We start from the raw sequence: 26,955 nt of genomic DNA, 5'->3' as shown, positions 1-26,955 counted from the left end.
TTTTCCATATCGTTCTTCATTCATTATATGTTTTGTGCACAACTGTAATTTATAAATGGATTCCTTGTCAATGCAGAAAAACATCTCATTTGTGGCCAGTTATGCAGCCCACCAAAAACGTAAGGGCATCCGGTTCTATGATGCCCAGATGGCAACCAACAAAACAGCGACTTGGCAGCAATATAATCTCTTTCAATGTGACCAGGGCATTAGTGTATGGATCATTACCTTCATTTACTGTATGTGTGTGCTTGCATGTTCCCTGCAGTGTTGAACGGACCCCCCATGTCAGTAAAGAAGGAGAGGGAGGCGGAGCTTCTGATGGCACGGCGGGAACAGCGCAGCGGGGAGGTGATCTGCATCGACGACTGAATTTGGCCCCTCCCGACGCGCGCACGCACACAGACTCGGCCGAACATCTGCATGCAAATGTAAACACAAGTATTCCTTCAGAACACGCATACATGCACCTGCTTAACCTACAGTTTATGAATGAACACAGTCTACCCTCAGTATCACAACAGCACTTTTATGCCGCCTCGCATTAAAGCTACTTCAGTGGAACTCAGATGAGCAGATACTCAGCTTGAGGTTATTTTTTTCCAAACACAAACATTATTTTCTTTCTGTCAAAACTCACAACAGTTCAGTCGGGCATGCTCAACATTCATCCAAAGCCCCATAATGCCGCTATAAGCGCCCCTCCATGCACACAGTCTGCATGCATGTGGAATAACATTTGCCGAGCTTCACATCACCCCCAATGATTTGTTTTCTAACAGCATGTACCTCACAATCCGTAGTTTAGTCAAGCAGAACGCTCATGCATTGAGCTGTGCCCGCACCTGCACGGTGCAGTCTTTTGAGAGAACCCTCATCGTGTGCAAGCGTGGCAATTTGAGAGACCCTGTGTACCATAAACAAGTAAGAAACTGGTGTTTTAGCTACAGTGAGATATACAGTAATGTGCAAAAGTCTTAGGCACATTAGATGCTTAACCAAAAAACAATGTCATGTTTCTTTTGCATAGTGTGTTAGTAGGAAAATATTAATCTAGAATTCCACAGATTTTTACCTTTACCATTGCCTTTGAATCAATCCAGTGAGATTTTGGTTGACTTTATGATAGTGAGATCGGATCTGTGCAGACCATACCATGCGTTGTTCTCATTTTACAGTTAATGCCAGTGTTTAGAAATTAATTACATTTCCCACAGACACACTAAATCAACAGATATACATAAACTTTGTTTTATGGTAAAACATAATAAGTGCCCAAGACTTTGGCAAAATACTATACGTGTATAACATTTCATAAAAGAATAGAGGGGAAAACCACAAGCTAAAGTTTATAACCCACCATGACAGGGAGGAAATTATGTATTAAGTTCAATTACAAACAGTATTGGCTGCATTATTGTCTTTGGATAATATGAAGTTTTTTTTCCCTAAAAATGGGCTGACTGCCTTTTTAAGTACTGACCCATAAATTCACCTTGAGGTGGAGACGGTTTATCTGATTGTTACTGAATCACTTTGGAACCATACACTTTCCAAACTCTTCTCTCTCTTTCTCTCTCTCACTCTTGACTATTTCATCCTCATCACTTCACATTCATTCAGTCACTCTTCAGCCTTTCATTTTCACATTTCTTTTTACAAACTCTTTGATATTGTTTGCATATTTAAACTCATTTCATTGTGTTCTCCTGTTTTTAATCATCATTATTACGACTCTGATTATTGTTGTTGCTCTCGATGTTACGATTGCGAAGCTTCTACCAAATGAAAATAATTATTATAATAAAAAAGTCAAAACATTGATTCATTGTGTGTTCGGTCCATGACATTTCACTGTAGGGGACCTCTTGTAATAATATTCAACGAAGATGTTAAATGAACTTCAGAACAACTGATATCATTACTATCTAAAAAGCATTATTATAGCTTATTTGGGGCTTTCCAATAAATAACCTGTATGGAGTGGATCACTTGTAACCATGAAATTTTAAACATATGAATGCATATATTTGAATACTTTGGCATTTCCGCTTTGACATCTTTGGTTACTACAATTGTAATTGCACAAATGTTATGTAAACATCTTGAATGGTAATACAACTGTAAAGAGTTAATGGGCAGATGTGAACTCTGTATATGGCTGCAGTTGTACCGTCCCTATAGGCCTCAACTCAAACAGATCATGAGTTAACATGTTAATTTATTTGCCCCGGTCCCTAGCATAGTTTCTCAGCTGAAACTGATACATCGCACATTTAAGTGCTTGGTATTATTATTTGGGAGAGCTGTGTCAAATCAAGCACTTTCTGTCATATTTTGTATTTTGTTCGTTTTCTGCTAAGCGTCACTGTGTACATTGCGATGTTGTGATCGACATTCAGCAAACCGAACAGAACATGTTAATAATGCATCTTTATTCCTTTTGTTTTGTTTGTAATAAAATAAAAACTCAAATGGAGAAATGTTGTATTGTTGGGCTGTTATTAAGATAATTTATGGAAGGTTTTATCCAAAGTGACTTGCAATCCACTTAAGGTACTCCTGAGAATTTAACCCATAACCTTGCCATTGTTAATGCCATACTCTTCCAAAAGTGTTACAGGAAAGTTGTGATTGAAGGAATGCTGTTGTTTCAAGTTCAATCTAATGTAGGCATCTAAGTACAAGTGTTTTATATATTTTGCCTTGGGGTAATACTAATATAACACTTTACTGGTAACTTTGAAATCAAATGTCCCAAGCCCATTTTAAAGTGTAATTTCACAGAGACAGTAGGTCCAGGAAATAATGTTTGGACTATTCCTAAAATATCATAAAGTAATAAATAGATGCTATTCTTTTTTCCAAAGAATTACACTTCTAAAATGTAACTTTATAACTTTTTTAAATGTGAACATTTCGGCTCTGAATCTTTATAGATTAACTTTTTAAATGTCAGTCAGTGTAGAATGTTTTAAAGACTACATAACTAGGGATTTTTAAGGTCCTACTTTGGTTTATGGAGTGTCCAACAACAAGTTTATGTACATAGGTGTAAATCACTATTTTTGTAATAATAGGCAGTTATTCTTACCTTACTTCTTGACTGACTCTCAAATGATTCGTTCCACGATTCATCTGTCTAATCCCCTCCTTTCCGCTAGCCTAGTCTGATGTGATTGGTCAGATGGTCTAGTCTGCTGTGATTGGTCTACCGCGAATGAAGCTCACGAGCTACAGTGTTTGGGGGAGAAGCGTGATGTTTTCGCAGGCAGTTCTAGCAAAACGTAGGCGGGGACTTTATTTAGTGATGTAAATCCACGGCGGTTCGCGAATCGGACTAGGTACGACTCATTTGCATGATTCAGAGTCGACTCCCTTTTTTCTAAGCCAATAACTTGTTATTCATTCACCTTCGGATTTACAACTTGGCAGACTGCTTACTTTCAAACACGGCAACATTACACACTGCATGAAATGTCATTTTCATGATCTCATGTTATGTACTCTTTAAGTCAAATAAACAGGTAAAATAATCAGAAGAATATTTTTAATTCAAAATCAGAACTTCCTCCATCGCTTCAAATCCACATTAACTTTCACAAAAAGTAATCTCTAAGCAGTAAGGGTTATATTAAAGGGACTTAAGGGACAGTTCACATAAAAACAAAACTTCTGTCATCACTTACTTACCCTTGAGTTGATCCAAATCTGTATACATTTCTTTGAACCAAACAGTTCTTGGCCACCATTGACTACCATAGTATGGAAATGACAATAGTAGTCAAAAGTGCACCAGAACTGTTTACTTCCATACATTCTTCAAAATATCTTCTTTTGCATTGAACAGAACAAAGAGATTTATACAGATTTGGAACAATCTGAGGGTGAGTAAATACGACAGAATTTTCATATTTTGGGTAAACAATCCCTTTAAGTGTTGTTTCATAAGCAGAAACTTGACAGCCAAACATGAATTTTGTGTGAGGAGTGAACCACAACAGTGGAAAAAATACTGAGTAGAAAAGGGAGCAGGAATAAGGCTAGAGAGCAGGGGGAGAATAAGCATATGTTTTTCCTCAAAGGTTTTCAACTATCTGCTGCAGACTCAGATATAGGAAGTGAGAGTCCAGAAGCAAGTGGAAATAAGCAGAATGAAGGCAGAATGAGGAAAACACAAAGAGGAAGCCAGTGCTTCATTTGGGCCAAAGTGCATTTACAATGGCCGTTGTAATCACCGTTTCAAATTAAATTTACAATATTTATGAACGGCTTGAGAAGCAAAGACTTTGGAGACACTGACAAAACTGAGTCAACATGGAGCACCAGTGGTTTTATATATTTCTTATTAGTGAGATTAAATGTCATTACGATGGTATAAAAATCTGTAAATTCTCCCTTAATAACATACAACATACACAGTATAAAAACTAGAGGCATAATGTGACTTTTTTAAAGGTTCCTCTGCTGTGCTGCACACACAAACCAAAGAGCGTTGATCAACATGCCATCACTTCAAGTCAACTTTCATCCCATATGTATCTCAAGTCGCTCTCAATAACTCAGCACAGTACACAAGACATATCATGTACTTTAGGAAGTCACTGCCTTAATCTCTTTCTTGATAAATATGTGTTTCATATTGGTCACAGTGACTAAGCGTATTTGGAAAGAGGGGTGGAGCTTGTTGTTGCAAATAAAAGCATCAACAATAAAATGTATCTGACTGATTTCCCATGCCGTTTTCTATAAAGGTCATCTTTAAATTGCATATTTAGTCCCTCAGAGTTGCCATAACAACCAAAACTTTTATTTTTCTGCACGAAACCCATCCAGTTGTAAGGCAGCTGGGGCAACTCTGTTTTGGTCCAGCCAAGTAACCAGTGGTGAAACCTCTCATGCTTGTAGTGGCCTGCAACTCAGGCGAAAACCCATCGTCCTTCTGTTCGAACTGGTTATGCCAGTATATAAGCCAACCACGCTGCTGGAGCAAAGTCTCTGGAATGCTGTAATTAAATGCTATATTTATATGGTCGAAATTGTGCTGGTTTCGCGTTTAATAAGGCATTTGCGGCCCAACCGAGAAATGTTTCTCCACAGATTGATCCAAGTTGTGCAGTCATTGACATCCCTAGGACATCTTCGTGGAAGGGCACTTGTGTACATAAAACGGTCATCTACTGTATGACCATGCTCAGCTGGTTATAGAGAAACTCTTTGTTGAAGGCAACGGCAGGTACCACAGTCAAAGACAAGTCTGGGTTAGGTACTTTCGAGTCTGGTGATTTCAACCAGTGATGTATGGAAAACTATAAAACGATGTAGTCCATAGTGTCTAGAAAACCATGCCTCTAGTTAACTCTGAAGAGGCCAAAGTAATGTTTACCCGACTCCTGAAGACTAAAGGATCTCCCAGTGACCGCTTTGAGCTCTGCCCCTTTGTTAAGGCGGAGGAGGCCTGAGACCTGGCAAGGCTTTAGGAAGTGAAACTTGTGCGAGCCGGAGGCTGGTGTGGTTCCGTACCCCTCCATGCACTGGAGCAAAGGGCCTTTTGGGACAGACACCTCAAGCTTCACATACTGACTCTGGTTCTCATTGAAGTGCACCTGGGGGTGGAAACGCAGTTAGTGCCAAACCACAGGAAAAAGAGGACAAGTGAAACGGAAATGTTATGGCAGGCCAATTTAGAGAAATAGACATAACAAAAAGAAAAAAGATACATTTATTTATTAGATTAAATGAACCCAGAAACCAGCTATAAAAATACAATTTCAATAAGCGGGTCTATCATTAGGGCGGTCAAAGATATACGAGAAACTCTCTTATAGTTTTCGAATACTGGTGCTGTTCGACTTACTTGACAATAAAGGAAGTAAACACCGCTGCGCTCCACTTTGAAGGTGCCGGTCTCTGGATTATAATGCACTGCCCTGCTCATATTCAGCACTTCCTCGGTCCATCCTTTAATAACTCCCTCAGTCCCCACTAGAACACAAACACACAGAATTAGACAATATTCCACATGATGCATATTATGTGTACTTTATGTGACCGATAACTCACCTTTTTGAACAGAATCTTTGGTTACTGTTGAAAGAATTAGAGATACATTAAACAGCATTTGGGTGTTTCAATGAAGAAAAAAAAAGATTTGCAAAATAATCGTCCACTTACTCTCAAAGTGAGAGGCCACTTTCCGTTCTTTCCTCCCTGGTGCTAGCAAGATAAAACAGATAAAAAAGAGGCATGTTTTGGAAAAAGAGACCAAACTCTCCAGGCTGAAATTTGATAAAGACAAGCACCTAAGCATCCGCGTGGAGCTCTCGCAACTTTTAACAGCTGTGCAGATGCAAACATCGTGGATTAATCTAGAATAATTTATCTACCAGTCGAGGCCCTGATTGTCAAAGCAGATGGTCAAATACTTCCTTTCAGCTCTGTTCTACACTTCGCAGCCTTTGTTCCAGCAACAGCCACCGGTCGACGTATTTTCTACTTTCACCCCACCAGCTGGTTCCAGTCAACAAAGGCTGCTGCAAAAAATATGGATCGTTGGCTCTTTCCTAACCTTTGTCATGCATAAAATAATCTTCCGATAAAATGGGATAGACTAGAACAGCTATGACTACCGTTCAACTAAATGCAATAATTAAAAAAAAACACCTTTAGAGATTTTTTTACCCCTCTTCGGTTTCGCCTCTTGGTAGCTGCCTGAACTCCCGATATACCGTCAAAATGTGCATTGACTGATCACCTACGTCTCAGACTTCAAAAGGAACCTCATAGAAATGGTTAACCCGAATGTTGATTCTGGCCGACCGGCCTGACTGTCCCCAAGGGGCACTATTTTGGGCTAGGAAAACAATATATTTTGAGGAATGACTGTGGATAAGCATTTTGGCTCTGAAATCAGACAGCCGTCAGGTGTCAGCTGAAGGTTTGCAGCTGCTCATTAGACTTCTGATGGTCCATCTGTTCCAGAGTAATGTTTATTTTGTTGATCTTTTTGGCTGTACGTCCTCGCTTTTTGTTGTTTTTGCCCTGCTGGCACAAGTTTTTTCACAGTACATCCACTTCAGATGCCTTATCGCATAATTACAAGCAAATTCGAGGCAGAACTATTAAAGTCAGTAAAGTAAACTATACAAGTCAGTCAATTGCCAATTAAAGCTATTTCAGGCTTCAATGCAGGGGTCACTTGTTTTAGAATGCGTCTGAAACCGCTGTGCCCTTGCGGTCGTTGTGCCAGTTGGTTTTGCTGGATGCGTGTCCATTCAGCTCAAGCCTATAATTTCTGTTGTCACTCAGTCTACTGCTTCCTGTTGCAGCTTTTGGAAACATGTACCCAATGGTTTACCCAAGGTGCCTTGCTATCCAAAATGTTTTCGTTTCTGTAAATATTGCGTGCAACGAGTGACCAAAGATCATCCCTCAGCAGCTGCAAAGACTGCAGGTGAGCCAAGGTTTTCTGGCACTGGCAGTTGTTGTGTCTTAAACACGTTAAGGCTACGATGGTTTTACAGTGTTTTATAAATCTCCTGCATCTCTTTAAGGCCTACAGTTTTATTTAGCTTCCTTTGAAAAGCATCTAGAATTGCTATAACTGGCAAGCTGCAAATGCAACGCCGACAAGTACAAATGTTTATTGTAAATGTCCATTATTACCATTTCTGCGGAACCTCTGACTCTCCAGCAGTTCACGTTTTTCCAGAATGAGCTGAAAGATGGCCTTGCGCTGCATATTCACCTGCGAAAGCGAAAAATAACTTGTGAGACGACGAAACAAATACCATTTTTTATCACGCTAAACAGCTTTTGCAGACAGAGATGGGAGACAGATGCAACCAGCGTGACTGGGCCAGGAATGAAATCTAAATATGTGTGTCAGGTTCAAGCGGACCACTGGGGAGAAACACTGCTGGCTTCTATTAAGTGACGTTTTGCGGGTGACCCGTGCAGTAGTCATAGCTTTTGAAATAAGCTGGAGGCGTTCAGGAGCGAGACACAAACAAACAGTCACCAGAAGTCTGGCAAACACTGAAACTCTGTTTTTAATAGGTCAACCACTTCCTCTAAATAAAATCCGGCAACAACACCTTGCAAGAAATGCACAAGTGTTAAATGCTTGTGTTAAAAACAAGCATTAAATTAAGTTTAGAATAATGACTAACAATGCACATGAAAGCTTTGCCAGCAGTTTGGGAAAAGGAGCTGTGGTCGAGCCTAGAAGTAAAGAGAGTACCTGTCCATCTGGATTTATGAAAAGTGCATTTGGATATACGCTCGCCATTTACAATTATCTACAGGAATGAATTGTACTGAACTGCAAAGTCAGCATCATGTTATAACTTTACATTACACTGAGTTCATTGATGCATTTGGCAGACACTTTTATCCAAAGGAATACACTTTTTTATCAGTATGTGTTCCTTGGGAATCGAACGCACAACCACTAATTGAGCTTCAGGGACACAATAATGCTTCACTGCAGTCAATCAATTCATTGTGACTATTTGGTTACATTCTCGGGTCTGCGCTATCTGATTCAGCATTTGTAACCTGCTTGTCCATCACTGAATTACTCCTGTCTCAACTTTTTTAGGACTCGTGACAGCTACCCATCTGCATCTGATTGTAAACTTCAGGCTCTAAATGGTAGCCCAGGAGTCGCAATTCATTTAACCATAATTATACAAATGCTTTTACGATGCACGACGCTTAAAAGGCAATGTCATCTGGCTACGAAACGCGCCCGTGCCAAGCAGGCTAAGATTTCCAGTAAATTGTCCTAAACATGGAGCGAAATTGGCAACGGAGCCATCACACTTGGCGGCGACTTTCAAAACTAAATAGGCCATAACTCACAGCACCCTGCGCGCAAAGTCTGAAAGGGTCGTAAAAACGCGCCCCGCAGACCCCCAGCGGCGCAGAAGCTTTATGTTTGTATAATCAAGTGCCTCTAAATTATACGAGTACGTTCTTCATGATATGCCTCCCCAAAAGCCGCAAGAGCTTTCAGAGAGACCTTACGGCCAGTGTGTTGCATAACCTGCTGATTAAAGGAGAGAAAATTATTGCAAAAATACTGGGTGATGAAAGCTCGAATGTACAGATAACATACATGTGTTGGGAAAATATGCTTGAGAATGCATGCACATTAGGAGCATCGGACCTTATTTAAAAGGCAATAACAAAGACAAGTAAACATGTTTACCTGCTCTAAACGCTCTTGCAAAGTTTTGAAGGACCTCGACAGGTCCCGCGTTTGCCGCAATGTCCACACTGTAAATATGGCACTGCACACGGCCAGGGACAGCGCGACCACGGCCATGAGCGACCAAGCCAAGCGCAGTGTGCGGATGCGTCTCCTCTGAAGAATCCGCTGCATCGTTGCGCACACGAATCGTTTAGCGCACTGGAGCTTCCACATCAATCATTCTGTCCGTAATCCACGCGAACATCTCGGAGCTTCACTTGTAGGTCCATCGAGCGTAAATGCAGATGTTGCAGCGCGTTTAGAGCAGCGTTAACTCCAGGGCAAACCTGGTTGCAATCTACAAACGTTGCAGGAATGACCGTAGTAGCGTACACGTGCGGAGACACTCGCCGCTTGAAATGCTTTGATAAATGGAGAACTGTCTGCGTTAATTGCCAAAACTGCAGCTAGCCCAAAAGACACTTAAATATTCCTCTCACTCGTCTGCAGAGAGTTGCCAGTAACAAAGCAACCTGTTAGGATTTGGATTTTATTCCCACCTTAAAGTTACGTGACTCATTGACATGATTTTGCCGCGTTTTCTTTGATAAACAGACCATGAACGATAAGAGGTTAAAAGCCCTCCATCTGCGTCCATGCGCTTAAGTATGCGCTGCAGGGAAGTGAGTCCTGCACAGCAGTGGAAAAAATATTTCCTTCCCCCTCGTGCGGTGCCAAGCATATTCCGTAGTGAAATACCATTTCGCTTCGTCCTGCCTCAAATCATCAAGTGCATTTTCCTCTCATGTTTTTCTTGCACTCTAGTCGAACAGCTGAGTGTACCGTCCAATATTTTAGAGAGAAGGCGAGCACATGCTAGTTAAAGTGTAATCGAAAATAAATAACATGATAGGCACTTTGCAGGCGTACTGTTTTTCCTGTTATAAATTAATTCGCTCACTTTTTAATTTAACCACACGATGGCGCGATTGTTTAAGGTTTGGTAACTTTAACAAGAAATTCAGCATTTTATCGATGCAATTTTCCACCTCGCCAGCGTCCAACTATTTTTTCTTTTGATCGCTGATGGAGAACTGTCCTTGCATTACGTTTATTTTAAGATTGAAAATCTTAATGCTCATCTCAACCACAGTTTAAAAACCAAAGACGAATAAAAAACAGCAATACGTGGACACATGTAGTTTTATTCATGATCTTCAGATCATAGAAAACTCCACAGTAAACTGGATACAGCAGCGTGCAACAATGTAACTTTTTTATCATTACGACAGTATAATTGTACAGTATCAGTACAGTAGGCCTACAGTATCTTCCAAAGTGCTCCATAGTAACAGTTACTTCTTAACAGGTCATAAAATGTAACATACCAAAATTCTGGATTGAGGGAGTTATGACATGTCAGTTGTTCATGTTATAACGCACAGTACACATATCTATAACACCGTTTTCTTAACAAGCTTACTGGCAGGAACATATCTGGATTAGTTTAAAATTTCAAGACGAAGATAAAAAAAAGTCCAATCATGACTTTATCCTATTTACAGTTCTAGTGTAGTTTTGTATGTATTGGTGACATGTCTTTGTCACTCCTCGTTTCCATGGAGCGGTACGGTTCAGTGCAGTTCAGTTCAGTACAGTACGATTCGGTACGAGAAACCCGTATCAGGCTTGGGTTTCCACTGCCAACAGTACCCTTACTTGGTAGACGTGGTGTCTGCCAGAAAGTAGCAATCGACGGCATTCTCGCGCGACGAAGCAATCCGTAAACAACAACAATGGAGGACAGCAGATCCTGTTCTCGCTTCAGCTGGTTCTTGTGTTCTGGTCTCGGCTGTGTTTTCAAAAATGGCGCGTCCTGTGCTGTCGTTCCCCTTGTAGCACGCGCAAGTGACGATTCTTTGTAAACCAATCAACGGTCTGCAGTGAGACTAGATCCACCCATTAGGTTCCGGTACTATTGTGCTAGGAACCCATACGAAAGGGTCCCAAAAAGTGTTACGGTACGGTTCGCTATTTTGGTACCATTCACAGTGGAAACGGGAAAAAATGCGTTCCGTAGTGAACCGTACCACTCAGTGTGACAGTTACTAAATGAAGTTAAATGGAAACTTCTTAGGGAAAGTTATGTGGCTCTCACAGTACCTCTGTATGTAGGCCTACATCAAAAACTGACAGATATAGGTCTCTCCAATGGTTCCCCTCTTGTGTACCAATCAATTCTCCATATATTACTACATAGTTGACAAGCATTTAAGAGATTTCAGAATATCATAAGAACAATTGTAAGCAAATTTGACTAGGTGTTTTGCTAGAAACAACAAAACAAGCAGTGGTAACCACAGTAGCACCAACACAATTTCTTTTCTAGTGATAGAAAATAACAGTGTAATAATTATATCCAATAAATTACTCCATCATAACTGTACATATTTTATTACAATTGTTAGTTGCTATATTGTACTTTTTACTTTCTATCTATTGCCATATTACTTGCACAGTCTAAGTATAATTGTTCAGACCTACATTTCACTGCTAGTTGTACATGTGTATATCTGTGTATGTGACAAATAAACAATTGAACTTGAACTAGTGTCCAAAAAAACAACAAGTGGACTTCTGAAATTTTGGCTTATAGACCAAGTGGCCAATTGAGATAAATAGAATAACTCAGTTTGGCTTTTGGTTATAAAACATACTTTTTGAGGTAACAGAGATGAGCTAAACAAATCTATGAAACAAAACAAAATATTTGCCACATTGCTCTTAGCAATACTTCTTGTCTTTATTACCTCAGAAAGTTTCCAATGTGTATTTCACTGTTAAAATGTGGGAGCTGAGCATGGTGACTTTCATTATGAGAGTTGATTGGGTGCTTATTCTTTTCTTGTGCGTATCAAACAACCTGTTGCTCGTGGCTCTGGTCAGGAGAGGTGCTGCAAAATTTAAAGGTCTCCCTGGGCCAGATGTTGAAGGGCATCACCCTCACAGCGCATGCAGTGATAGCCGAGGTCAGATGTCACATCCCAGCATCCCTGCTTTAGGTAGAAGTCCAGAGATGACTTGTTCCAATCCAGTACAGTGAAATTCAGCTGTGTGCAACCCGCAGCCAAACCAAGCTGAGGTGAATCACAAACACACAAACAGCCAAACCTGTTTTACATGTAGTCATTTTGCAGACAATTTTATTCACTGTGACTACTATACAGGCTTTACAATACTATGCAAACATATAAGACAAGTTAAAGAATCAGAGCAGAACTAGAGCAGAATTAAATAACAAGTGTTTTATGTAAGGTATTGTGAGAATTGTTTTAGAAACTAGGTTTAATGTTCAATGTATGTAACCAACAATTCTTACCTGGGCAACTTTGGCCATCAGAGCCTTGCCAATGCCTTTCCCTGAAAATAGTCATAAACTGTCATTACTCATTACAAATACAAATGAGTTTTTCATCCAAATAAATAAAAAGACAATGTTATTTTCTTACCTCTGAACTCTGGCCTCACGTACAGGTCCTCCATGTACACTGCTCTGCCTTTCCATGAACTGTATGTACAGAAGTACAAAGAGTATCCAATTTTGGGATGACCTGTGAAGAGACACACACAGACACATTACAAAAATAAAACTACAGTCCTGTCCATATAAATCCACTATCCTTCCTAATCCAGGCCAGTGCTATTGTGTGGCTCTTTGCTTATGGTTTTTTTTTAGCTGAGATGATAGAGCTGGATAAAGAAGGATGCGGCGACTTGACACGTCTTCACTACAAAATTTCAAATTAAATCTATAATTTACCTTATTAGTAAGTTTATTTACTATGTGCAGAGGCAGCAGCTTTTGCCAGAGGGGAACTGGAATCCCCTGATTGGGCCTGGGTTCTCCTGAGTTTTTTTTTCTCCATTGGAGATTTGGGTTCCTCGCCACCTTTGCATACTGCTTTGCACTATTTGCCTGGCCGGGGGACTGCTTTGGAATTTGAAAGTTTTACTTAATTAATATTGCATATAGGAATTTATAGTCTGTTTAATATTTGACCCGTGTTTCTCTCTCCTTTATCTTAAATGTGTGCTTTCTCTGTGCATGCGTTTCTGTGTGTGTGCGTGTGTGTGTGCGCGCGCGCGTCCGTGTGTGTTTATGTGTGCATATTGTGTGTGTTGAGTGTTTTGTATGTGGGTATGTCTGTCTTCTGTGTTTTCACTTTTTTCTTGTTTTTACAGTTATAACTTTAATTGTTTTGCTTATAGTCAATATGTCTCATGTACAGCTGCTTTGTAACAATGAAAATTGTAAATATAGATACTAAATCAATATCACATTGAAGAGCAGCCTACATGAGCAACTTAAATATCTCACCATCTTTAGATTTAAGGTGCTCAGGTACTTCAGCAATAATTCCATGGAAGAAAGGATTTTTCGAGAATCCATCCTGCTCCAGATCTATAGTACAGAAGTAATATTGTAATCAGCTCCAAATTCTTACAGAAGCAAATCACAGCATGAATTCACAGCACATCATGTATTTTTATTGAAGAATTGTGACATTTGCAGTAGGCTTACCTCTTTGTGTAATTTTAATCTGGTCAGACACTTTCTCATATTCTGCCAGTTCCTAATGTAAAACATTTGACAAGAGAAACAAGTTTTTTGAAGCTTTTGCTTTCATTGTTTATAGAACAATGAAGAGGAAAGGAAAAAACAATATTTTTACAATTTAACCAGTTTTTTTTCATAGTTTTGCCTCAAAATGGGCAACAACCCCATTTTTTAAGGCTCATATTTCTCTTATTTATGCTGACAATAAAATGGTTAATATTAAGGGGATGACTTTCGATAAACCAATTAAAAGCTTTTTCATGTTCACATTACAGTACATCCTGGCTGCAGTATGCCACCATTTTTTGTGATGGTGCTTCATATGTGTCAGAAAGCCTGCCTTAGGAACTAAAGTGCTTTCAAGTGTTTCCTAGATGGAACAGTATTAGTGTTACCTATCGGTACAACGGCTTTCTGCCTTTGTTCATGCTGCTGCTATGTCTTTTTGAATGTGTTCATTTATTACAAGTGAGTTTGCACAATATTGAATTCAGTATTATGTTATGTATGCTATCGCTGTTTTCGGATGTTTACATTGTTTGTATTGTTCCGCCTTTGCGGTTATTTGCGGACGTGATTGCCGCGATATTTCTCCCGAGTCATCAGCTATGCTAGCGCTATGTAGCCACCACAAACGGGTTTACACATAATAACTAATAGAAATGTCGTACCCCGCATATTATTATATAGTGTTCATTGTATTAGTGTTCAGAAGGAGAGATATTTAGGTTATATATTTGTACTGGGCATATTTGCATTGGTGTTATGCTAACATTGTCAGCTATGGTTATTGATCATTTGTAGATTGTAATTATTTCTATTGTTTCTTTGTAGAACACACAAACATTTAAATCATATTGGAGACATGCATATTGGATTGTTAATAAACGCCTCAAAGACTTCCTTCCTTCACTCTTGATTCTCTGACCGGAATCTGGTTCATACTTGGCCGCCTCAACCAGTTAAAATCTGAATGTAGCAAAGTTTGCTGCATTACAAATGGTCCTTCGAGCCGGATTGAGAGCAACATAAAACTAGTATGGACCCAGCAGTAAGTGATGCAGAGACAAGGGATAGACCTCGCCGCAGGACAAATCTGCCACCTCACCTGGATGAATATGAGGTTGGATACCAACCCGCAGGGGACCCTCCTCCTAAAGCTTCTACCTCCTGTCCCAGCCAGCATAGAAGCAGCTCGAGGAAGACGTCTCATAGCGGCACCAGCTCTCATTCCAGGACCAGCAGGCATTCAGTTACCTCCTCAGGCGTTTATCTACCACCAGAGCTCTCTAGTGTCCAGACTGCTGCTTTGGAGGAGAGGATTAAGCAGAGGCAGTTTGACAGTCCTGGCAACAGGTAGAGGAAGATTCATTTGCAGACAGGGAATATCAGCGGCTGCAGACACAAGCTAAAGAAGCTCAGCGCATCCAGGAGGAAGCTCTCACAGCCAAGGAAGCGTTGTCCAATCATCTAGAAAGACAGCGTAAGCTGCAAGAAGCAGAAACTGAGCTAGAGGTAGCGAAGCTTGTATCATCCATGCTTACTACAGACTCTGGCTCAGCCACTCCTATGCCTTCACACTCACCAGCTAGCTCTTTTGATCCAACTCAACTCATTCATAGCAGTCCAGCTGTGTGCCCACAGTCTCCCTCCTTGCATCAGCAGCTCTCCTCCGAATCACCAGTGGTGACATCTTCCGTGCAGCCCTGCTCAGCTGATCAGGTGATGATGGATACTAGCTCTCAACTGTCACTTAAACGACTAGCGCTTACAATACCTGCTACTGAACCGGTCAGTGCCCCCGATGCTTCAGCGCTCCACTTGCTGTCACAGACAGCTCCATCGCGAGTCTCTACAGTATCTCAGACTCTCCCTACAACTGCACCAGTACGCACTGCGTTGTCAGCATCATATGTTGTATCCCAGACTACCTCAGGGAACACGGTTATGTCCACCGCTGCACCCTCTGTACGCACAGGTCGTCCAGCGGTGCCACTGCAGCCCATCACAGCCGCATTTACAAGTCCATATGTGATACAACAGGCATTGTTCCCTCCGGTGACCCCGCATGCTCATCCAGTGCAGCCTCCAGTTACCAGCCAGTGGACATCAGCCCTGACACCTCAGGCTCCAAGCTTTACTCAACCACCCTCATTCATGCACCTCCCCCGCACTGGGCACGACAGCTTGTGCAGTCAGAGCTGGGTGCCATCATGAACAGTCCACCACTTAAATTGGAGATGCTAATGCCTTTGATTCCTTTGCACTTTCCGTACAATCGTTAGTTGGCATGCTGAGGACTCTTGAAGGCCAGAATGGTTATGAGCTCATGTGTGGCTCTCATGTGGATCGTCTGCTGGTGAAGTTGCCACCTGCCTATCGTGATGGCTTTGTTGAATACTGCCTGAGCAAGAGAATTCTGCAGACAGGTACTGATAAGACCTATACGCTTCCTGATCTGGCCGCCTGGTTAGAGATCTCAAGTGTCAAGCCAAACGTATTTCCAGCAGAGCCGCAGCCATGTTTTAGAGCGACTCGCCCAAATCCTATGGTAAAGCTACAGCATCCGCACGTCCAAAGGATTGATTCACACCAGTTCTCTTGACCAGTGAGGGAAGCTCGAAAGGTCCTGATGCTGCAGCACAGAAATACAGCACAAAGTCGAAACCAATGCCATATTGTCCTTATTGTGATAACAGGGACCATTACCTCAATGCCTGTGATCGGTTTAAGAGACTAACTACCACCCAAATTATCACTTGGATTAAAGAGGAAAAGCGCTGCTGGAGATGTGGTCGAAATCATGCAGTTGAGACCTGCAACCGCAAGCGCCCATGTAGTGTCTGTAAAGAGGTACATCTCACAGTTCTGCATGACTCTGTTAGTGACACATCCCGGGCTGTTCTCATGGTTAGCTCGCCGTCTACTAGGATTTACCTTGACCGACCTAACCGTTCACCCAAGGTCATGTTGAAAGTGGTTAAAGTCCTTCTCCACAATGGTCGGCGCACTATGGAAACCTATGCAGTTCTTGATGATGGGTCAGAGAGAACAATAGTCCTTCAGCCAGTAGTGCAGCAGCTCAAGTTAACTGGTACCCCCGAATTGCTCCCATTACAGACAATTCAACAATGTCACACAGAACTTGAGGGATCCTCTATATCCTTTGAGGTGTCGTCAGTATTCAAGCCCAGAAAGAGGTTCGCTATACATAATGCATTCACCGCTACTGGGCTGTGTCTAGCAGAGCACAACTATCCCGTGGCTGCTCTCCAGAAGGCCTACCGACACCTGAAGGACCTACCACTGCCTCCTGTGGACAGAGTGCAACCGTTGCTCCTTATTGGATCTGACATGCCGCATCTCCTGACACCAGTTCAGCCCATATGCCAAGGCCCAATTGGAGGACCCATTGCTATTCAAACATCACTTGGATGGTCCCTCCAAGGCCCGATGAGTCCAATGCAGCCCTCATGGGGATTTCAGCAATGTCTTCACATGACAGTTCCAACCAATGATGATCTGATCCACCAAGAGGAAAAACTCTGGCAAGATGAAACCCTCCCGTACAACACCAAGATGGTTACCAGGTCCAAAGAGGACAAAGAGGCTTATACCTTACTACAGAATGCCACCGTCAGGGTGACTGTAGACGGTGTACAACGATATGCTACGCCATTGCTGAGACGAAACCCTCTGAGTTTACTAAATGCGGAGAAAACAGCTGTTCTTCCCAGCTTACGTCGCACTGAGCGCATGCTGGCACGAGATCCTGAGAGAACTAAAGTCTACAGTACTGTAGTGAAATCAGTAAATTGGAGTTAGCTGGTTGTGGCCAAGATAACTGCAGAGGAAGCAGACCGAAGTGCAGAGTCCTGGTTTATTCCGCACCACATAGTGCATCACAATGGTAAAGACAGAATAGTCTTCTACTGCTCCTTCCAACATCAGGGACAATCTCTGAATGATCAGCTGCTACCAGGTCCAAATTTGGGTCCATCCTTACTAGGTGTCCTACTGAGATTCCGCCAACACAGTGTTGCTATCAGCGGGGACATCAAAGGTATGTTCCACCAAGTACGCTTGCTACCTGGGGACAAATCAGTGCTGCGCTTCATTTGGAGAGACATGTGCAGGGAGGCAGAACCTGACATATATGAGTGGCAGGTACTTCCGTTTGGCACTACTTGCAGCCCTTGCTGTGCCATCTACAGTATGCCCTCCAACACCACGTCCAAGGACACAAAGGTGATATGGACAACTTAGTTGACATAGTTGAACATTCGTTCTATGTTGATAACTGCCTTCACAGTGTACAGACGACAAGTGAAGCCAAAGAGATAGTGGATGGCCTGCGGCAGTTCCTTTCCCAAGGGGGCTTTGAGATCAGACAGTGGGCATGCAATTTACCATCCGCGATTCAACACTTACCCACAGAGGCCAGATCTAGAAATAGTGAGCGCTGGTTAACTCAAAGTAGTGCTGACCTCCAAGAACTCACTCTTGGTCTGCGCTGGAATTGTATCAGTGACACCCTGGGGTACAATCTACGCTCTGTTGAGACCTTTGAGCCTACCATGAGGAACATGTACAGAACTTTGGCAAGTCAGTATGACCCTTTGGGGTTCATTATCCCATTCACAACAAGGGCCAAAGTCATTATCCAACACCTCTGGAAGCACAACCTTGGTTGGGATGACCCCATAAAGCCATTACCTTTAAGAGAGAAGTGGCTCGCTTGGGTAGCCGAACTTCCAAAACTTCCTCAGCTGCAGTTCTCTCGAGCATACACCCCAGCCTCTGCCGACAATCCTTCAGCCATTCGAGAGCTTCATGTCTTTAGCGATGCATCGGAAAGAGCCTACGGTTCCGTTGCTTACTTTCGCACCACAGATGAGCAAGGGCAAGTTATTGTAAACTTTGTCTTGGCCAGATCAAGAGTGGCTCCTCGTAAATGCTTGTCTATGCCTCGTCTGGAGCTGTGCGCAGCCCTTACAGGTGCCCAGTTGGCCAAGGTGATCCAAACTGAGTTGACCTTACCTATCCACAGGGTCACCTTTTGGTCCGACTCTACCACTGTGTTAAAATGGTTGACATCGGAGTCCTGCCGATACAAAGTGTTTGTGGGAACACGCGTGGCGGAGATACAGACTCTAACAGAAATGGCTGAATGGAGATATGTGGAGTCGGGTCATAACCCAGCCGACCACATCACACGGGGTCTTACCCTAACAGAGTTGGCAGGCCCTCATCAGTGGAGTTTAGGACCAGCCTTTCTGATTCAGCCACCCGACCATTGGCCATCCATGCCCAAAACTGAAGAATCAGACTGCAGTGAAATAAAGAAATCTGCCTTTATTGGGATTGCTTCAGTACCTAGTAATCCTCTTCCTGATCCAGGTCAATTCCACAAATGGCAAGAGCTTGTCCAGGCCACTGTTAGATCCCTGTATGGGGCGGCTTCCACAGGCACTGACCTTCCTAAGGAGGCTTCCGATTATATTAAGGCAGAGAAGCTTCTTCTGGCACAGGCTCAACTGGATTCATTTCCTACTGAGGTCAGGGCTTTAAAGACTGGACATCCTATTCCACATAACAGTCGTTTAGGCTCACTTGCCCCCGAGTATGATGATGCCACTGGTCTCATTAGAGTGGGTGGAAGGCTACGGCGTGCCAGTGACCTTGACCTAGAGGCCATACACCCAATTGTGTTAGATCCTAGGCATCCTACCACCAAGCTGCTGATAAAAGACACAGATCAGCAACTCCATCACCCTGGCTCAGAACGGGTTCTAGCTGAACTGGGCCGCCAGTATTGGGTACTCAGAGGCAGAGAAACAGTTCGTAAACACCAGTATACCTGCCGAGACTGTCAGTTATGGCGTGCCAAGCCTCAAACTCCTCGTCTGGCGGATCTACCCCCCTGCAGATTAAATCTGTACAAGCCACCTTTCTATTCCACTGGGGTAGACTGCTTTGGCCCATTCACAGTCAAGATTGGTCGTCGCCAGGAGAAAAGATGGGGGATTATCTACAAATGCTTAACAACACGATGTGTGCATCTAGATCTATTGGAGCACATGGACAGTGATGCTTTCCTGCTCTCTCTACGTCGCTTCATAGCGCGTCGTGGCAAGCTTTTGGAGTTATTTTGTGATAATGGCACCAACTTCGTTGGAGGTAACCGAGAATTATGGGAGTCCTTTGAAGCCATGTCACCGAAGCTACAGGAACAGCTTGCAGAGCAAAATATTTGCTTTTGCCACAACCCCCCGCAGGCTCCTCACTTCGGGGGAACCTGGGAGCGTGAGATAAAGTCAGTTAAGGCAGCACTCCATGTAGTCCTACGAGAGCAGACAGTGCCGGAATCAGTTCTACAGACCTTTCTGGTAGAAGTTGAAAGCATCTTGAACGCTAAGCCGCTTGGCTACGTATCCTCAGATGTTGCGGATGCAGATCCTGTCACCCCCAACTTACTACTTATGGGACGTCGAGATGCCTCCCTACCTCAGGTCTTGTATGATCCTAACAACCTGCTTGGAAGAAGGAGATGGAGACATAGCCAGGTTCTGGCTGATTCTTTCTGGGCTGCCTTCATTCGTCAGTACCTCCCGGGCATGCAGGATCGACACAAGTGGAAGACGGATGGCAGAGAACTCACAGTAGGTCAAGTCGTACTCATGGTCGACCCACAACTTCCACGCTCGCTGTGGCCTGTAGGAACAGTGACTGAGACATTACCTGGGGCTGATGGTAAAATTAGAGTTGCCAGAGTTACGGTTAAGGACAAAACCTACACTCGCCCGGTCGTGCGATTGATCCCACTTCCTCACCTTGATGATAATTACACAGATACCCCCGACAGACTGTCTTAAGAATGTTAATTTATCTTGCCAGATAAATTGGGGCGGCTGTGTCAGAAAGCCTGCCTTAGGAACTAAAGTGTTTTCAAGTGTTTCCTAGACGGACCAGTATTAGTGTTACCTATCGGTACAACGGCTTTCTGCCTTTGTTCATGCTGCTGCTATGTCTTTTTGAATGTGTTCATTTATTACAAGTGAGTTTGCACAATATTGAATTCAGTATTATGTTATGTATGCTATCGCTGTTTTCGGATGTTTACATTGTTTGTATTGTTCCGCTTTTGCGGTTATTTGCGGACGTGATTGCCGCGATATTTCTGCCGAGTCATCAGCTATGCTAGCGCTATGTAGCCGCCACAAACGGGTTTACACATAATAACTTATAGAAATGTCTTACCCTGCATATTATTATATAGTGTTCATTGTATTAGTGTTCAGAAGGAGAGATGTTTAGGTTATATATTTGTACTGGGCATATTTGCATGGGTGTTATGCTAACATTGTCAGCTATGGTTATTGATCATTTGTAGATTGTAATTATTTCTATTGTTTCTTTGTAGAACACACAAACATTTAAATCATATTGGAGACATGCATATTGGATTGTTAATAAACGCCTCAAAGACTTCCTTCCTTCACTCTTGATTCTCTGACCGGAATCTGGTTCATACTTGGCTGCCTCAACCAGTTAAATTATGAATGTAGCAAAGTTTGCTGCATTACAATATGCTTAACATTTCTGCTCTAGAGCAGTTCCCCCTAGAAATGTTATTATTTTATATTTGTCTTTAAAAATAATTTGAATTGAATTAAAAACATTTAAAGTTATAAAAGTAACATTCTAAAACGTTTTAAACTTAGAATACAGCAGTTACAGTACCGCTGTGTTCTTAATTTAATTATTTTATGCTCAATGTTGTGACGTCATTGCGCTACCGCGGTTTAAAAGGCATATAGACAGTTTCATATTAACAACATAAACAAACATTACAGCGCATGCACACTTTTGTGACCCCCACTTAACTTCCGGTACACATAAGGACCTTTATCACGGAGGAATTGAACACTGGAAGTGCTCATCGAAGCAGTGTATCGATTTTTCCGGTTGCGTTTATTACAATTGGCTGCAATTGCCTATTTGACTAAATGCCTCTGTCCCCAAAATGATTTCAAAATCCAGACAATTTCAGAGACATGAGAAGGGATATTCTAATGATTACTGTGAACAGATTTTTACAAACTCAACTGAATTTGTGAAAGCAGTGGCTGGTAAACGTGATTATTTCATCACATGGTGTCAGTCAGTGCTCCAAATTAGTGATCAGTGTGCTGCAGTGTGATGAATAAGATTAGAATGTGCATTTATTTGTATTAAATATTTTTTATCACCTATTGTGTGTGATTTTTCATTGACAGTCATTTTACTGCATGTAATTCACAAATACACCAAAATTCATACATTTTCAATGTAGTCGAGCTGTCATCGCGTTACACTTAAGATTAATTAAGTTTTTAATATCATTACGTTTCTTTTAGGCAGTAACCATGTATTCAGCTATTTTAAGGACTGGAATAACAATGCACGTAAGCAATACTGCTCTTACGGAAAATGACCAAAAAAATACCCATGGTTTTACTACAAACATATACTACACTTTCACTATAATAGAGAATGTGAAGCTGACATCACACCCTACTGTATGTTGCATGTTGCAGTGGCGCCGCCATCTTGGGAGGATAATACTCCACTGCTATCATTGTTTTGATATGTACCGTTACTTGTTTCGCTTGATACATGGAGAAATTGAAAGTGAAAGAACCATGGGCATTTCCTGAACGACTCTGCGTAATGCTATTGCAGTTTTTAACACAGCAAGACCGACCTACCATAGTTATATTTCCTACTCAAACAAGAAAAACAAAACACTGCATTGAACGCACTAGCAGCCATCCTCCCAAGATGGTGTAACATTCAACACGGCGTGACGTCAATTAACAAGCTCTATATAACCATGTGTAATTTCCACAATGAGTGTTTATCAGTTTATCAACATGACCAGTAAGAGAAAACACAGGACTGTAGTAGGTTAGGAAATAAATGTATTTCTGTCATGACAACTCTCGGAGGGTTTAGCATGGTAGTGTACATGACATAAATATATTTGGTCTTGGCAGAATAGATCTGCTATGCTGCTACTGCCAATACATCCACAACATGCTGCTGTGTGCATATAAGGAATGCTGCTGCTGCACATATAACATATATGAATAAACCCCGCATGGCTTACGTAATCACCTTGTTGCAGATCTATCCAAGTGGGAGGAGGGTTTCTGAAATCCGCTGCACTGCTACAACAATCACTAGCCAAGATTTAAACGTAGAGTTCCAAGCTCATTGGCTGCGGATACGGAAGGAACCAATCAGCTGTGCCTTGTAGTAAGTTATTGTGTCAGATTGAATTAGACTTTAGGACTGCGCCATCTAGTTTCATGCCAGAACTTTATCTGTCGTTTATTATTCAGAATGTGCATTTGGATGGGAAATATATTTATAGGAACATTTCAGCAAGTTAAAGAGATAAACATCCTGTCATGGCTCTGCTTCATTTAGTCATGTTTTTCTTGGTCCTGTAGCAGAGTCATGACAAAGCCTTTGGTTATGTGTGGAGAGAAACATATTATTGTCCTTTTGACAATAATATACGTTCTCTCCAGTGTCTCGTCTCTGTTCCCGCCATCTCGTTTCCTCGTTATCTTTCCCTGAGTGTTTAATGTCTCACACCTGCCCCATGTCGTTATCCCTCGTTTGTGTTTCCTATAAATACCCTCTTGTTTCTTTGTCTTGTGTTCGTGGATTGTGCGTGTGTATGTGCTTGTGGATTTTACCAAGTCTGTACTACGTCTGTTCGGTGTTTGATTGCTTCGTGTTCCTGCCCGTGTCATTTGATCAGTTAAGTTTAGTCTGTGTAAGTGTTTGTCTAGTGTTCTAGTTAGTTCATGTGCCTGTGTAGTCTGAGTTGTTATCCCTTTGTCTTTGTTATTTTACCCCCTCGTGGGTTTTTGTTTTGTCTTGTTATTTGTATTAAAAGTATTTTGTTTAATACTGCTTGCATTTGCCTGATTGGTCTCTCTACCATCCGTGATCACTATTCGAAGCTGCATTATTGCTCACAAAGTTCCATCTCATATTTTAAAAGAAGGCACTTCATTAGCATATCATCTCAACCCACTTTTCCAATTATTTTAGTTGGTCAAGAATTGTGAGAAACACTGGAGGTAAGGAGGTCGATGTTTCAGGCTTTAAAGGCTTGGGTTGCTGCGTATACATCCTAAATTCAAGTAAATGCGCTAGCGTTAGAAGTTGGACAAAATAGCGTGTGGAAGAGCGAGTAAAGCATTAGGCAGGCAAATTAAATCAGCTGCGGCTGCGGGTATATGCTACCTAGGATCGCTAAATCGTCTGGATCTTACAGGATGAATGAAATGTGTGATGACTAAGATTAACGACACAATATTTATAATCAGACTAGAGGGAAATAATACCGGGTCAAGCAGTCGCTTGGGAACGGAAGTCCATTTTGTCATTAACCTTGAGTTTACTAGGTATCTATGTTTTAGGCTACGTAGTACTTATTTTAGTTCTAGTAACTATTCATTGATACTACTTTATTTCTTAGTATTCATAGTACGTCTAAAAATAGAGCTACTGTACTTATTCATTAGATACTAGTACCTAAATTATACTAGTGCTTATTATAACTAGTACTTATTCATTAGATACTAGTACTTAATCATTAGATACTAGTACTTATTCATTAGATACTAGTACCGTAAAATTAGATACTAGTGATTGATCTAGTATTCAATAGATACTAGTACTTAATCATTAGATACTAGTACTTATTCATTAGATACTAGTATTTAATCATTAGATACTAGTACTTATTAAATAGATACTAGTCCTTATTTATTTGATACTAGTACTTATTACATCAGTGACTAGTAATTATTCCATTGTTACTAGTAACACATTTCAGATTTTTGCCATTGACTTCTATGGAGATCTGTGATTTAGATATCAACTATTCAGTTCTGACTAGTGTGTCTTCCTATAGTCACCAGTACCTACTTATTAGGTACTAGCATTTATCCATAAGGTACTGATACTTATTTATTAGGTACTAGTACTTATTTTCAAGATACTAGAGCCTGCCAAACAGATACCAATGCTTATTTTTTAGATACTAGCACTTATTCATTGGATACTAGTACCTATTAAATATATACTAGTATTTATCATATTTATACTAGTACTTATTCATTAGATACTAGTACTTATTTATGAGAAACGCATACGTGTTTACCAGCTACTAGTACTTATTAGACTTATACTAGTAGCTATTCACAAGATACTAGTACCTTTTTCAATAGTGACTAGTAAGATATTTTATTTTACTAGTAAGATTTGCGATTGAACTCTACAATGGCCATTCTGACAAGTCATTACATATGACAGGTAAAAAAACAATTGTGACCAGTAAGATAAGAAATGTTACTAGTAACAACCGTAAAAGACACTAGTGTCTAATATATAAGTACTAGTACTTAATTAATTACTACTAGTGCCTATTAAATAGGTACTAGTATACATTGAATACAAATCCAGTATTTAATAATAAGTACTAGCATTTACTGAATACGTACTAGTAGTATTAAAAAGATACTAGTCATTATTGTAATACGTACTAGTCAGAAATGAGTAACTGATATCAAAAACAGAATAACTACTAGTACCTATTCATTTGAAGATATCTTCCGCCTTAAAAGGAACTAGTAAGAATGGGTTTGGAGATATCTTGATTCAAACACAATATTGCATAAACATGAGCACCCCCTCAGTCATCCAATCAGAGTTAACATACTAATGCAACGTATCCTTGGGTATCGAAGCAGCACTTCCGCCATGCTTGTCGCCATATTTGTGTCTGACATGGCGGTTAACAACACATCTTTCGAGACTAAAATAACTCGATATTTGGGAAAAACATATATTATTAGTTGTGAGCCTTATGTATTAGGCTACCTCCAATTGTGTTTTGTCCCTTACAATCTGCGACGCGTCTGGCTAAACCTTTCCGGACATTAATATCTTGTACATAATCTATCTCTATCGCTATCGCCATACAGCGGAGAGAGAAAGCATGCATCTCAATACGTCGTTGCAGGGTGTGAGAACCACAACAATATGTGGTATCTGGAGACAAAACATCTATTTGTGAAAACAGGACAGGTAAGTGAATAAACAACGATTATCAAACGTGTTATTTTGGGTGTTATTGTTGTCATGCTAGCTAACGTGAGCAAGTTATCAGCTAAAGGGCTAACATGCTGGGAAGCTAACATTAGTAACTGTTACTCTAGTCTAGATCGAAGCCAACTAACGTTAGACTTAATGTTAGTTGTGTTTAATTGTTTTTGAACCAGGTGTGTGACGTTTCATATCGATTGGGTTTATATTCAACCAGGGGCGCAACAGCACGTTTTCCACTGCGGTCAAGCCAGCCGCGGTTTGAAAATACACGGCCAAGCCAGCCGCCGTTTAGGTTCAGATGCGCGCTTATTGAGTGGTTTACGGTACATTACAGGAACACCGCTTGTAAAGCTTTATTTAAATGTAGATGATCCGCGTCTCTTGTCAATAACATATTTCTTGTTTTACGTTTAGAATATCTCGTTTTTGTCGTAATTTATGCAGGTTTTTTTCTCCGAATGTTTGCATTATGATTGCTGTAACGTTATATTGTGAAACCAATGTCTCTGTCTGTATCTTAAATATGTATTATTTTAATGCCTTCTAGACCTTTGTCCTGCAAATAAAACTGTTTATGCAATTTGCAATTACAGTACCCATGGATTTGAACAGATTTAATTACAGTATGTTTTTTGAAAGCATTTTGTTTGAAAAATATTATTCCAATATAATTGATTATACAAACATTATTTCTCATAAGTAGAAAAAACAGATGGTGGGTTTCTATAGGGGCCATCCCACACTATATGCACACCATATATGGACTTATTTTACTGTACCATTTTGGAGAAATACACATTTCTCCACTTCAAATGCCTATAGAAACATTATTTCTAATAAGTAGAAAAAACTGATGATGGATTTCTGTAGGGGCCATCCCACACTATATGCACACCATATATGGACTTATTTTACTGTAGCGTTTTGGAGAAATACACATTTTTCCACTTCAAATGCCTATAGAAAC

At 41.0% G+C, this 26,955-nt stretch overlaps 2 protein-coding genes across 2 annotated transcripts; both read right to left on the bottom strand.

Annotated features, from left to right (window-relative positions):
- Positions 1–3,533: 3,533 nt before the first annotated feature.
- On the bottom strand, positions 3,534–10,071 carry tnfsf12 (TNF superfamily member 12). The gene is made up of 6 exons (XM_057334297.1): positions 9,215–10,071; positions 7,666–7,747; positions 6,175–6,216; positions 6,064–6,087; positions 5,858–5,985; positions 3,534–5,606 (listed from the first exon to the last, which is right to left on the bottom strand). Exons 1-6 carry the CDS (start codon positions 9,428–9,430, stop codon positions 5,352–5,354), a joined length of 747 nt encoding a protein of 248 aa, XP_057190280.1. The 5' UTR covers positions 9,431–10,071; the 3' UTR covers positions 3,534–5,351.
- Positions 10,072–10,403: 332 nt separating this feature from the next.
- Positions 10,404–14,757, bottom strand: LOC130546139 (thialysine N-epsilon-acetyltransferase-like). The gene is made up of 6 exons (XM_057321285.1): positions 14,743–14,757; positions 13,779–13,830; positions 13,575–13,658; positions 12,706–12,807; positions 12,576–12,616; positions 10,404–12,333 (listed from the first exon to the last, which is right to left on the bottom strand). The coding sequence occupies exons 1-6, from the start codon at positions 14,755–14,757 to the stop codon at positions 12,160–12,162; spliced, it is 468 nt and encodes a 155-aa protein (XP_057177268.1). The 3' UTR covers positions 10,404–12,159.
- Between the last annotated feature and the right edge of the window lie 12,198 nt (positions 14,758–26,955).

This window comes from Triplophysa rosa, linkage group LG1, assembly GCF_024868665.1.
Source record: "Triplophysa rosa linkage group LG1, Trosa_1v2, whole genome shotgun sequence".
NCBI classification, from domain to species: domain Eukaryota; kingdom Metazoa; phylum Chordata; class Actinopteri; order Cypriniformes; family Nemacheilidae; genus Triplophysa; species Triplophysa rosa.
The sequence above is the reverse complement of the archived record's forward strand: the minus strand, read 5'-3'. Positions and strand labels throughout refer to the sequence as shown.

What these genes read in the sequence shown, in the direction of transcription:
- LOC130546139 (XM_057321285.1), bottom strand. An exon ending in CGTGAGGCCAGAGTTCAGAG is followed by an intron (nt 12,617 to 12,705) that starts GTAAGAAAATAA and finishes GACTATTTTCAG; the next exon opens with GGAAAGGCATTGGCAAGGCT. An exon ending in TGATGGCCAAAGTTGCCCAG is followed by an intron (nt 12,334 to 12,575) that starts GTAAGAATTGTT and finishes GATTCACCTCAG; the next exon opens with CTTGGTTTGGCTGCGGGTTG.
- tnfsf12 (XM_057334297.1), bottom strand. Translation starts at nt 9,430, where the DNA reads ATGTGGAAGCTCCAGTGCGCTAAACGATTCGTGTGCGCAACGATGCAG. An exon ending in CAAAGATTCTGTTCAAAAAG is followed by an intron (nt 5,986 to 6,063) that starts GTGAGTTATCGG and finishes TTTGTGTTCTAG; the next exon opens with TGGGGACTGAGGGAGTTATT. An exon ending in TTTACTTCCTTTATTGTCAA is followed by an intron (nt 5,607 to 5,857) that starts GTAAGTCGAACA and finishes TTCCACCCCCAG; the next exon opens with GTGCACTTCAATGAGAACCA.